Raw genomic sequence first — 12,978 nt, 5'->3', positions numbered from 1 at the left:
TCTTTTAGGGTAATTTGGAAAAATTTGTAATAATTGATACATTGTTACAATATTTTATTTTGGTAAACTACTACAATGTTTATTTTCAATAATTTCTATTTTGACAAACAAACTAGAAACAAATTATCCAAAAGTGTAAAAATTGTGACAAATATATCCAATTGTTAACTTTAGTTTGTCTCCATTAATAAAATAATCAAAATTTGAAGAAGTGAGCTATCAGATATATTTATCTTTTAGGGTAATTTGGAAAAATTTGTAATAATTGGTACATTGTTACAATATTTTATTTTGGTAAACTACTACAATGTTTATTTTCGATAATTTCTATTTTGACGAACTGAAGTTAAGTTAACATTCGTATATATTTGTTGCACTTTTTACACTTTCGGAGAATAAATATTGTATTTTTATCATTTAGGGACATATTTATGACAGACGAAAAGTTAACAGTAAAATGTATTTGTCACACTTTTTACACTCTCATGATTAAATTTTATATTTTTTTTCATCTTTCAGGAATACATTTATCAACGAATTATTCATCCAAAAATAACTATTTATTTACCATAAAAAAAACACACATATGTACTCGGAGTGTTCAAGACTATATAGAACAAAAGACTCTCAACTCCTCTTTCCTTTCTCACGCCCGTATTCTAAATCATCAGCACCCGATCCCTCCTCCATCCCGTCCTTCCGTTAATAAACGGCACTATCAGACTTCCACCAACAGAAAAAACCAAACAGCCGCCGTTAGCGCTAGAGTAGCATTCGCAGAACAGAAGCGGCCGTTGCACGCCACTCCTAACGCTTTTGATAACGACTTGCCTCTCTCTCTTTGTCCCCTCGTTTGTTCCTACGTTTCTCTCTCTCTCTCTCTCTCTCTCTCTCTCTATGCGTGTCTCTGTCTGCGGCTCCGTACGGGTTTCGGTACGAAGAGAGGGGGGCGCCATTTTTCGATCTCACACAGAAAGCGATACCCATTTTGCTCTTTTCCTCTCTCGCTCTTGTTTCGATTAGGGTACGTGAATGAATGACTGAATGACTGAATGCAATGTCGTTCCTTTTCTCCCTTACGATCGGAAATCCGCTTCGACGGATTAGTTTTTTTGATTGATCTGTGATTCTTCGGTTCTGACTTTTTCCTTCTCGTGATTCCTTTGATCCAGCATTTAAAATTAAAATTTTGTTTTTCTTGGTTAATTCTGATGTTGTTTTATTGGATTCTCTTTATTGTTGTCCAATGTAGGTCCTTTTCTTTCTTGGTGTCAATGTTGTTTTTTGTCTTGTTTATTGATTGATCTATGATTTTGGGTTTTGATCATTGGGGGAACTGATCCAGCTGATCAATCGTGTTGTGTTGTGGATTTCTTCTAGCGTAAGGCTCAACTGTGGAAAGTTCTAGATTCCCTAGAGTTTGGGATGTTGGTTCTATGTTTTACTTTCTGTTTTACCTTGATGCAGGGGTAATCTGAGTAATGGTGTAATCCAATGTTTGTCTTGTTGATTGATCTGTATACTTGTGTTAGTGTCTTCTTTTTGGATTTTGTTCCCTAATTTAATCCAGTTGAAAAATTTGATTAATTGTGTTATATATGAATGCTTGATAAATGTTCTAATGGCTTAGCTGGTGAGTATTCTTGGTCCTTGGTTGGATTTGTTGTTATTAAAGGTGGTTCTTGTTTTTCCCTTGGTGCAGAGGCAATCTAGGTGGAAATTACTTGCGTCTTGAATAGAATGCCAGGTACAAAGCTGTAGTCCTGTGTGGCATTGAGATGTTGATTTTCTGAACATATCTTTGTTATTCTGGTTGTGTTTTGGGACTGTGGTTTTGGGATTGACTATTGATGTCTATGGGATTAGGAGAAGAAGTATTAGCTCAAGAAGATGAGAGGGGTAGATGTTTTGAGCCCGAAATCTCTGAGGATGAGTGGCGGAAGTCTCGAGCTAGATCTCTTAGGAGAAAAGCAATGACTGCTTCAACCAGACTCACTTATAGTCTCAGGAAGCGTAATACACGTGTAGCAGATAGTGACTTTGCTTCAATTTTCATAGAAGATGTCCGTGATGCTAACGAGGAAAAAGCTGTGAATTCATTTCGTCAGGTGCTACTTACAAGAGATCTGCTTCCAGATTCCCATGATGATTATCATAAAATGCTGAGGTAAATGAATTTGTCATAGAATTTCCTTTCTATTTGTGTGCTGTTTGCCTGTTTCTCTTTTAACTGCTCAGTGGTATCGCCTTAAAGTTTAGAGGTGTTAAATAGATGGAGTATTTTGGTTATGCTGTTCATATCCCATTGAATGTTGATTTATCTGCCATAGCTGCAGTTTCTATTTTACCTTAATTGAGGAATATTAATCATGCAAAGTTGCAACTGGAACTTTGTCTGGAGTGGCATTTTGTAGCTCCTTCCTCAATAACTTACATGATTTTGCTTTCTTTGAATTATTCTTCCTCTTTTAAAGAGAGATCCAGATATTTGATTATTATTAATGTTCATTGCAGGGATTCAGTAAATGCACTATTGTTCGTCCAAATTGTCATTCTTTGATATTTGAAACCTTTTTTTTTTTTTGCAACAACTTCTGGCAAAAATTAAAACATCTTGTTTAAGTAGTTTTCTAGACATGTTTTGTACAAAAGAAAAATCTTCAGACATGCAGTACATTAAAGGCTGGTGATGTTTTCATGCTGCAGGTTTCTGAAAGCCAGAAAGTTCGACATTGATAAAACAGTCCAGATGTGGGCAGATATGCTCCATTGGAGGAAGGAGTATGGAGTAGATTGTATTTTACAGGTAAAGTTTGGTTGTTGGTTGTTTTCCTTTTACTTTTTAAAGAAGCCATTGTTTACTAATTGGTGCCGAAAGATTGAAGGAGCTTAGCTGAGTTTTGAACTAACAGCCACCCATAGCGTGTAATTCTAGTGAGGAGAAATCCGGCATATATCCCTTTTGGAAGATTTTCCCAACATTATTTGTTTGATCATGAATAACTTCAATCTTTCAATTACTTAATCAACAGTTTTATGATAAATAATATGTAGGACTTCGTATATAAGGAGTATGAAGAGGTACAATGCTATTATCCTCATGGTTACCATGGTGTGGACAAAGAGGGCCGGCCGGTTTATATTGAAAGACTTGGCAAAGTTGAACCCAGCAAATTGATGAATGTCACGACAGTAGATCGATTTTTAAAATATCATGTTCAGGGATTTGAGAAAATGTTTAAAGAGAAATTCCCAGCATGTTCTATTGCAGCGAAGAGGCATATAGATAAAACAACAACAATACTTGATGTGCATGGAGTGGTAAATTCTATGCTTACAACAACATATCTGAATAGCCAAAATAGCATTATGCAGAAGTCAAAACGTTTTATTACTTGGTATATTTTGCAGAATTGGGTGAGCTTTAGCAAAGTTGCACATGATCTTGTTATGCGCATGCAAAAAATTGATGGTGATAACTACCCTGAGGTAATTAAATGTTGAATATATCTTGATGAGCAAATCATAGTTCATGCGCTTCCTTTTTTTTTTTTTTGATTTAGTGATCTTTAAAGTAACATTCTCAACTTAAGAATTCAATTCTGAGATCTTTTATGGAAAATTCTTAAAAGAAAGAAAAGTAAACAAGCTTATGTTTGTTTGTAAATGGAGAGGAATAAGGAGACAACCTATTCATGACAGGGGAAGGTGAATTTAGTACTGAGTAGGTCTCTGTGACTGTCGGTGCTTCTGCATATTCTTTTCTTTTCCTCCAAAGTTCAGTTTTAATTTGTTTTTTCTTTTATTTCCTTAAACCATTCCTATTATCATGCATATGTTCACATGGGTGCATGCATGTACATGAATTCAACTTCATGTAGGATTTAGGACTGGAACCTGAATTAGGGGTACAAACTGCAATTGTGCTTAATGAACCCACAATGCCCATCCTAACATACTGCCTACTAATACAATGATAATACATAAATCATACCATGCTCTGTAACCCCTACTGCAAAAACAAGGTTGCCGTAGGTAATTTGGATATACAGTCATTGTTCAGTTCTTGATTTGCTCATTTTCTTTTCAGACATTAAACCAGATGTTCATTGTTAATGCTGGTAGTGGGTTCAAGCTACTATGGAATACTGCAAAAGGTTTTCTTGATCCAAGGACCACAGCCAAAATACATGTATATATCTATTTTTCTTTGTATGTTTTCACTTTAGAAAGGAACAAGCATTGTACAAATGATTCATGCTGAATCTACAGGTTTTAGGCAACAAGTTTCAGAGCAGACTGTTAGAGATTATTGACTCAAGGTTTGTGCTTATGTTTGTACTGTCCCAGTTAATTAAGTGCTTCTATGTCTATTATAATGCATATCATGTGAGCATTCCTTTTTTTTTTTTTGTCCTTTTTTCAACAGCCAACTTCCAGATTTCCTCGGCGGCAGTTGTTCGTGCCCAAATGATGGAGGGTGTCTTAGATCTAATAAGGGACCTTGGAATGATCCTGACATTTTGAAAGTATGGTATTATTGGGATTATCTCCCACGTTTGTATGAAATCACATTTAAGAATTATTGCTCAATTGCACAGCTAATATCCCCTTGTTCTATTTACAGCTGTTGCATTCTAGGGAAGCAATGAAGCTAACAAAGTTTGGAAGTTCTTCTGTTGCTGATGTGGTAGATGTGAAGTCATACGCCAGCAAGGTCACACATGAATTTAGTGCCACGACAGTATTTTGTTGTACAATTCACAAGTCTTGTTCATACTCTTTTGCATAATGTAAAGCTTTACTCGTGGGTTTTTTCTTCATAGGTTACAAGCACTGAAATATCTGAACCTCTATCAGCGTCAGCAGTAAGATTGCATCCTTCAGCCTTCGTACAATCTGTTCCTTCTAGTGAAAAAGTGGGCTGAGTTTATATTTCCTTGTTTTTTGTTTTTATTTTTCTTAGTTTCTTATATATTTTATATGTTTGAGTTTCAAATCCTTAGCAGTTTTTCTTATCTCCCAAACAAGAAGCTTTACTGACTAGTGACTACTATGCATTTTATACTTTTTGAAAGTATTTTGCTCATGTCATATGCTATTGAAAGGAAGTGAAACAAAGATTATGACTGATTTATGTTATGACAGAGTTGACAATAATTTGAACTATACAGCTTGCTAATATCTAATCCTGGTGATTGGAGCCATGACCCATCCAATGCAAATATTTTCTTATCCTTTCGAGAGTCTCATCTTTTTATAGGTTCATGGTCAAATCAAGTATCTTTAGTATCCGGTGTCATGTTTTATATACATATATGCCTTGCTTGAACAACTTTTCTAGGTGGAAATTATGCATTAGATACTAGGAATAAATTTTGGTGTAACAGAAATTACGTACAATTAACTAATGGCATAATTAGTCACATTCTCCATTCGAGACTATGGCAATTGAATTTGGGTTAATGTTATGCCAATTTTTATGCTTTTATTTTTATTTGTGTTAAGATTACATATTATTCTGTTATTTATGATTAGATAGTAATTAGTGATTTAGTCCTTATTACTCATTATTAGATTGATCCTATGTAATGAATATTGATCCTATTTGCTCATTATAAATAAAGGCTTAGTGTGGTCATCCTTGACACAACATTACGGTAAAACATTGTTATATGGTATTAGAGCTTAGGTTATTCTTGACAGAGGAATAACGAAAGTTGTTCTCCACCGAGGACCTATTGTCCCCGGTGGACCTCTCAGCTAGTTGTCCTATTTCTGACAACCTATTTCCACATCCTTGGTGGACCTTTCTGCTTGCTTCCAGTCTTCCAACGACCCTTTGTCTTTTTCCATTGACCTTTCTAGAGACCGCCGTCGTGACGTGCCAAATTGTTTCGGTTCCCTTTTGTTTTTTTTCCTCTTTCCTCAGCCACAGCCCCCTTTGTTGCTTGAACAGTACCGCAACTGCTGCGAGCACTATTACACTGCCACTGCGCTGCCTTTTCGCCCTCGTGCCCAAACGACCAGAAGCGTCTCCCTCTGACAAATCCAACACCACCAACTCAAAACACTGTCACACGCGTGAAGTTCACACACAAGACGTGTGATGCATCTCTAGTGAACTGCCTTTAGTTTCTATCAGGTTGATCACATTTGTATCAAGCTCGATTTGTATGACGTATATGCTCGAGCTTGAGGGCGAGTGTTAAGATTACATATTATCTTGTTATTTATGATTAGATATTAATAAGTGATTTAGTCCTTATTATTCATTATTAGATTGATCCTATGTAATCAATACTGATCCTATTTGTTCATTACAAATAAAGGCTTAGTGTGGTAATTCTTGACACACATTATAGTAAAACACTGTTATAATTTGCATACAACTTAAATTTTTTTATGCATACATATATTTCAACCGCTATGCGACTTCATCTAGTTATCCATGATGCTATCCGTTATATGATATAGCAGATTATTGGCTTTCTGCCGTATTTGTGATCTGCAATTGATAACACTGGTATCAAGTAAATTTCCAGTAGTTAATGCTAGTTCAATTTTGTTTTTTTTTTTTTTAAATTGTACAATTTGAAAATGAAAAAATTCAATGTGCATCAAAATGTTGTCTATGCGCATTTATGTAGAGCACTTCATTGCATGTTGAAAATGGACTACATTTAAATTCAATCAAATCTAGAATACAAAGATCGTTTTGATTCCTGTTAGTGGTTTTGTTGATACTTGATTGTATGTCATTCGTAAGTTACACTGTAAATCCTCGTTGAGGTTCATAGCATGTATCTAAATTTACACTTAGTACACGCTCACCCTCTCTCTAAATTTACATTCACAACAAATTGAAAAAATCTAGAATCTAGAATATAGAACATATAATATCTCAAAATCCGAAAGAATTGCAAAAGTGGTTAACTACCCATGTCTATTTGCCATGAACAAAAATTTCACCAGTATTCGTTTCTTACCTGTGATTGTAAGGCCACGGAATGCTGCGGTAACCCCTAGCTTATTTTAGTGAAACCAATCAAGACAGAACTAATCCAAATGAAAAGGAATTCTATTACTATAGTTGTAGTGTTTATGTATATTTGTACACATGTCAGCTTTCGATCACAGCAAGAATAATTTCATCACAGTTCACCCAAATTGTGGTTGTGGATGTCAAAACCGTAGTATGAAGGTATGTACGTGATTTAGGGAACAAAATGGGGGATGGCTGAGGCTGCTATGAATTACATGATTCGTCGGTATTGAGTTAGTGTAGATACTATTTCATTTTGATATTAACTTGTGAAGCTTAATGGTTTACTCATCCAAAGCTATAGATATCTGTTAAATTCAAGAAAAACAGATCTGTTTTCTTTCTTTTGGAACATTGAGGTTCTGCTTCTTACTTTTTTGCCTTTCAGTTTCTCTGGATGAAGTTGGTTAGTGAAGCACTTTCTTGGTTCCCACATCAGCTTAGTCTGTCATTTAGGATACTTTTTGTGCCATTTTAAAAAATTTGAGGATAAGTTAAACCTAACTGAAAAAAAAAAGATTTCAAATAAACTAGAAAATTAAAGCTTAAATATTCAATTGGTTATTTTTATATTGGGTTTCTCTGAATAAAATTAATGGCTAATAGACCATCTTCTTGGGCTCCATACCAGTAAAGTCATTTGGTCTATTTAAGACCATAGATGCCAAATTTAAAATTTTAGGATTTGATTGATTAAACTTTAAACCTAACTGAAATAAGCTAAATGATGTGGAACAAAATTGGAAGTCTATAGCATTTTCTATTTAAGATGATTAAGGGAACTCTTGGTTAAACAATTTAATTAAGAACTTATTCAATAAGCTCTTATCAATTTAGTGCTTATTTACAAGCTTAACTTTGGAGCTTACTGAAACAAGTTAAAACGAGTTTATTTGTATAAGGTTCTTCATGAATATTATTTTAATAAGCTAAAGAAAACTTCCAATAACTAAGAAGGTCACTAGTCATTTACATAAATCCATATAAGCTCTTCATGAATATTATTTTAATAAGCTAAAGAAAACTTACAATAACTAAGAAGGTCACTAGTCATTTCCATAAATCCATATAAGCTCGTACAAATGCTCCCTTGAAGATAAATTTGAGGAACTTGCCTGTTTCTTCTTTTGTGTGATTATAGTCTTTATCTTTGAACTTTTGTCTGAACTATATAGGTTATCTGCAACTCATATATGATATGGAACCCTATTTCAGAAAAGGATGAGAGACTCTGCACCTACCGGCAACGAACTTGAGCCTGTAAATGCTGCCAGAGAAGTTGTTGGGGATGTTGATTCAACAAGTACGTGATTCCTTATCACCTTTTTTTTTCTTCTTCTAATGAGGGGTTGATCTCTATTTCATTCTTTTTGTAGATATTTATTAGAGGATGAACTTGTTTTATGGCTTATTATTGATGATAATAGAACTTGCAGTGTAACCTGTGAACAGTATTGGTTTAGATGCCTGACTTGAGCCATGAGAACATGAAAGGACAAACATGTAGTTTCAATTTGTTAGGCAAATTATTTCACTTGTCCATGCTTAACCAAGTCACACCACACAATGAAAGCCCAGGATGGGATGGAAGTTCCTAGGGAAATCTGTGTTTCAAGTACAGGAGGGATATTTGTTACTGTGGTTTGCTTAGTGCCAGAGACTTTGATTGAAATTTAATTATGTATGTGTGTAGATTAATATTAGGCTCAAATATGTTATTTGTCCTTGTAAAATTTGCGAAGTTCAGATTGCATCCATGCAAAATTTTTCGTCCTAATAAAATTATAATGTGTCATTTTGGCCAAGAGCAAGGTTCGGATATCCGAACACATGCGTATAACTTTTTTACATTGGTATGCATAACCAATGTAGAAAAAGTTACATTTATATCGGTTATATGTATAACCAATGTAAAAAATCATTATCGCAGTTTCGGATACAATTGACCCTTACTCCGGGTTAAAAAATGACACATTATAATCTTATGAGGATGAAAATGGACGAAATTTTTGCAGGGATGAAATTCGAACTTTCCAAATTTCACAAGGACAAAACATATTTTAGTCTTGATATTATTTGTTGCTGAAAGTTGTATCGCACGGCTTTATCACTAGTTTGAGCCAGTTGGACTCTTCATTTTGTTTCCTTTTCTACTTTCTAGTTAGAAGAATTTTGTATCCTATACTAAATGTGCAAAATGGTGCATCTGATAGGTGATTCAAGCAATAATTATCTCAGAAGACTACTGGAGAAGCCAATTCCATATATCACAAGTATTTTGGCTCAAATCACAGTCAAATTGTTAACTTGTATTTATTTAGTATTTGTGGCATTGGGGAAATTTTTTGTGGTTCACTCTGTAGACAACCAACCAAGAAGCCATGGGCAAACAGAATCGGCACAATCCAATTCACAGGAACAATTAATAACTCCGGCAATAAAAGAGCCTCTTTGGCAAAGATTGCAGAATTTAGAGGCAGTGGTAACTGAGATGGCCAATAAACCTAAAACAATTCCTCCTGAAAAAGAGGATATTCTTCAAGAGTCATTGAGTCGTATAAAATGTATAGAATATGACTTGCAAAAAACAAAGAAGGTAGTGCCAATCTCCTACCATAAAATTGTTCACTTTCAATGTCATGTTTAGAGATTTTATATTATTGTGTTGATTGAGTTTGCTGCTCATGTTAGGCCCTGCTAGCAACTGCTTCAAAGCAAGTTGAGCTTGCCAAGTCATTGGAAAGCCTAAAGGATAGTAAATTTGACGTAAGTTGCTATTGCCCCCCAGTTTCAGTTTGAAAAAATATAAAAATTTAATGGACTGTCTTATAATGCTGCTCTGATCTGAGTGCATACCTCTCTGTTAATCTGAAGCAAAACAATGAGTTACGTTTATGTCTAATCTGATTGCTAAAATCTTTTGCCATAGAGATTTGTCTTTATAGTACACACGCAATAACTTCCTTTTATATCCTATCCTCCTGGTAAAAGTTGCAGAAGTCGTTAAATCACATAGTTGGGCTTTCAGTATATCGGACACATAAATGCTAATTTGGATAGGAAACTCTTCAAAGTGGATTACGACTGTAAGGATCCAAAAGTAAAGCTACATCAACCATCACCATCTTATTTTCCTCACTTTACCTTAAATTGAGGTCCTTGATCAATTTGAGTTGTGCAAATCTCTGCATTACATTTTACTAATATATTACTCAGTTTGAGTTGTGCACATCTCTTTGTATAGTTTTGACATGTTATTCTCAGAAGATAAAGTCGTAAATGGGTTTTGGTGATAAGTTTTTCCTACTTATTTGAATGCTTGTATATAGTATATACAGATGATAGATAACTTTTCCTAAAATGCAGGGAACAAACTCATGTTGGCCTAAAAATAGAAGTTATGCCCCAGGACGATGAGCATCCCTCTTTTCAGCATCAGTTTGCAGTCTATTGTTTTTGATACTCTACAGCTGAATTACTACCAGAGCTAAAAAACTTCTATTGGCTTATTTAAAGGAATTACTCTCATTCTCATAGGTGACTTTTCCTTCTATTTATATAAACACAAATTTATACTCTCTGACTCCCTGAAAGAAGCAGTGGTATCTTGTAATATCCATTTCTTTTCAGGCTTGAGGAATGGGCTATGGGAAGTGCATAGCCCCAATGTATAGAAGGCAACAATAATTTTTTATGAAGATTCTGGACTCCAAATATTCCTTTTAAATGTATAACTGTGTTAACCACATTTATTTTCTTATTGGCTTTTCTGTACAGAGGACATATATACAAAGTATGCTACTCAAATTCAGATGTATTTTAATACCAGTTGCATATATGCCGAAAAGACATTTTCTGTAATACATTGTAACAAATAGCGAGCGCTTAATAGTAAATTTTGGATTTTACTAGAGGACGTGCTCTCTCCTGAAATTTAGTTTTGGATTATTTTATTACTCTAGTTTTTAGAGAAATTACTATTTGTGGACTTTATAATATGAAGTGTCAACATGCATGTTATTAAGCCACTGTATTGTTCGGATTGCTTGTATTTGATCCCTTCTCATGAGAACAATGCTGTCGAATTTGATAGAATTCAACTAAGAATCAAGAGTGAAGTGTGGTTAGCGGCTTAGTTAATCCTGATAAAAAAGAGGGATCAAGTAAACTACAAGAGTAATTCTAGAAGAGTCATTTTCCTCCTCATCCTTCATATTTTAGTATTTTAGTATAATCGTTAAGATAAGTTACTTGTTATAATCACTAGATTAAAAGAAAAAAAAAGAAAGATAAAGATGAGAAAAAAAAACTCTTTTAAGGTTCTTCTTTATAATGATAAAAATTATTGAAATTGACTCAGTTATACTTCTTTAAAAAAAATATAAGGGTCTTAGTTATGTGTAGCCTGAGAGTATTGGTTAATTAGGAGCTTTTAAGGCATTTTAGTAACTTATAAGGTAATTTGACTAGTTTATCAGTTAAGAATATTTTCATTTAAAAAAAATCAAATTTATAATACTAGATTATATGCCTTCTACATTTTCTTTATCATACTTAGCCAAAAAGTAGTCCAAAATTAGCAACGTACACACCCTGGATTTGTTATTCTATTTTACTTAACTAGTGTCGTGGGTCTTGCTCCGGACAGAAAACCAAAATGATTAACAAATTTATTTTAACATATCTTTGATTAAATAAAATCATCAAAATGCCATTGAATTAAAAAAATGTTTAAGGATTAACACATTTTGGGTGAACCCAAGATAATATTCCTAGTAGAAAGCCAAGGACCAATCTTTTTGAGGCACTGAAATTTAACGAATACTTTTTCATAAGCAGGGGCACGAGGATTAAATACCTGATCATATGTTTAAGAGGAAAGTTATCTACCTATCAATCTCGTGACATCATATTGATTTTAAAGACTAACATATGGCTTATTTATTACTTAGACAATTTATTATTTTGTAGATGATTTTTTCATACCTACCTTGGATTGGCAAAAGGCAGAGCTATTACACTGCTCTCTAGGCATTTTGAGGAACAACATACGACTAAAATTATGTAAAATTAGGTCATTAATTGACTTAAATTATTAAATATAAATGATTTTTGTGTGTCAAAATAATGAATATTTCTTCATTGAAGACTTTAATTTTTATTTCCTCAATTTAAAGGTATTAATCCCCTAATAAAAATCTAAAGGTATTAATTGACATTTGTCGAACTTAAAAGATAGTTCCAAACTTCTATACACCAAAAGACTGAAAATTTCCCTTTTTAATTAATAAAGCATAAAATTGGCAATTAAATCCAAACTTATAAACATTCAACTGATTTGATCTAGTTCTAACTATAGGTCAAATTCAAATTTTGAGTATATAATTACGATAAATATTTAGAAGGAGAATTTTGTTTTTTATAGTAATCTTATACAATATGAATACGATTTTCGTGAAAAATATACTTATAATTTATACAAAATAAAAAAATTCCAATTTTGATGTGATAAACTTATTTTGACTAACCTTGGGGTAGGAGTCAAAATGAATTTAGTATGTGATTTCTTTAATTAATTTTATGAAATCACTTTTTCAAGGGCTAATTGTGATACCCTCTGCCCCACACATATATATCAATAATAAAAGGATAAGAATGTGGAATTAATTGAAAATTTTAAAACACATTTAAATAAAAACATTTCAAAAGGGTAAAAGGTTCAGATTCGCTTAGTAAAATCATAATAGAACTTGTTCAAATATTGATAAAATCATCTCGACTTAAAACAAGGCTGCCCATTCTGAATGAAAAGAAGACACACTAAAGCGAAAAACATAAAACAACTATATTATTCTTGGAATTATAAAATATGAAATAAAATCTTATGCCCCGATGTCACATTTATCATAGCATTTCCCTGGTACAGCCTAAAC

At 33.5% G+C, this 12,978-nt stretch overlaps 2 protein-coding genes across 7 annotated transcripts in view; one reads left to right on the top strand and one right to left on the bottom strand.

The window, feature by feature from the left end:
- The first annotated feature begins 629 nt into the window (after positions 1–629).
- LOC114396450 (phosphatidylinositol/phosphatidylcholine transfer protein SFH9-like) lies at positions 630–10,978 on the top strand. 4 transcript variants are annotated; one of them, XM_028358429.1, is made up of 17 exons: positions 630–1,024; positions 1,703–1,747; positions 1,867–2,167; positions 2,707–2,806; positions 3,055–3,321; positions 3,412–3,489; positions 4,091–4,192; positions 4,273–4,322; positions 4,430–4,529; positions 4,628–4,717; positions 4,827–4,919; positions 8,261–8,348; positions 9,259–9,318; positions 9,409–9,641; positions 9,737–9,811; positions 10,412–10,582; positions 10,676–10,978. In XM_028358429.1, the coding sequence occupies exons 2-16, from the start codon at positions 1,741–1,743 to the stop codon at positions 10,460–10,462; spliced, it is 1,695 nt and encodes a 564-aa protein (XP_028214230.1). In that variant the 5' UTR covers positions 630–1,024; positions 1,703–1,740; the 3' UTR covers positions 10,463–10,582; positions 10,676–10,978. The 4 variants fall into 4 exon arrangements, with proteins under 4 accessions (XP_028214230.1, XP_028214229.1, XP_028214227.1 ...); XM_028358428.1 differs by having other exon boundaries at positions 4,827–4,868; positions 9,259–9,641; XM_028358426.1 differs by having other exon boundaries at positions 631–1,024; positions 9,259–9,641.
- A 1,799-nt stretch (positions 10,979–12,777) lies between these two features.
- Positions 12,778–12,978, bottom strand: part of LOC114394816 — a 7,296-nt gene continuing 7,095 nt past the window's right edge. For all 3 annotated transcript variants that reach the window (XR_003662849.1, XR_003662850.1, XM_028356488.1), the window contains exon 5: positions 12,778–12,978. This exon is cut by the window's right edge and continues 41 nt beyond it. Coding sequence is in view for 1 of the 3 variants with exons in the window: in XM_028356488.1 (XP_028212289.1) it covers positions 12,906–12,978 (73 nt within the window). In the remaining 2 variants the exon portion in view is untranslated.

The sequence above is a fragment of the Glycine soja genome, chromosome 18 (genome assembly GCF_004193775.1).
Source record: "Glycine soja cultivar W05 chromosome 18, ASM419377v2, whole genome shotgun sequence".
In the NCBI taxonomy this organism is placed as follows: Eukaryota; Viridiplantae; Streptophyta; class Magnoliopsida; order Fabales; family Fabaceae; genus Glycine; species Glycine soja.
Note: the sequence above shows the minus strand (reverse complement) of the source record. Positions and strands in the feature narration are given on the sequence as shown.

Coding starts and splice junctions, on each gene's coding strand:
- LOC114396450 (XM_028358426.1), top strand. Junction 2,807..3,054: donor GAGTAGATTGTATTTTACAG/GTAAAGTTTGGT, acceptor AATAATATGTAG/GACTTCGTATATAAGGAGTA. Junction 4,323..4,429: donor TTAGAGATTATTGACTCAAG/GTTTGTGCTTAT, acceptor TTTTTTCAACAG/CCAACTTCCAGATTTCCTCG.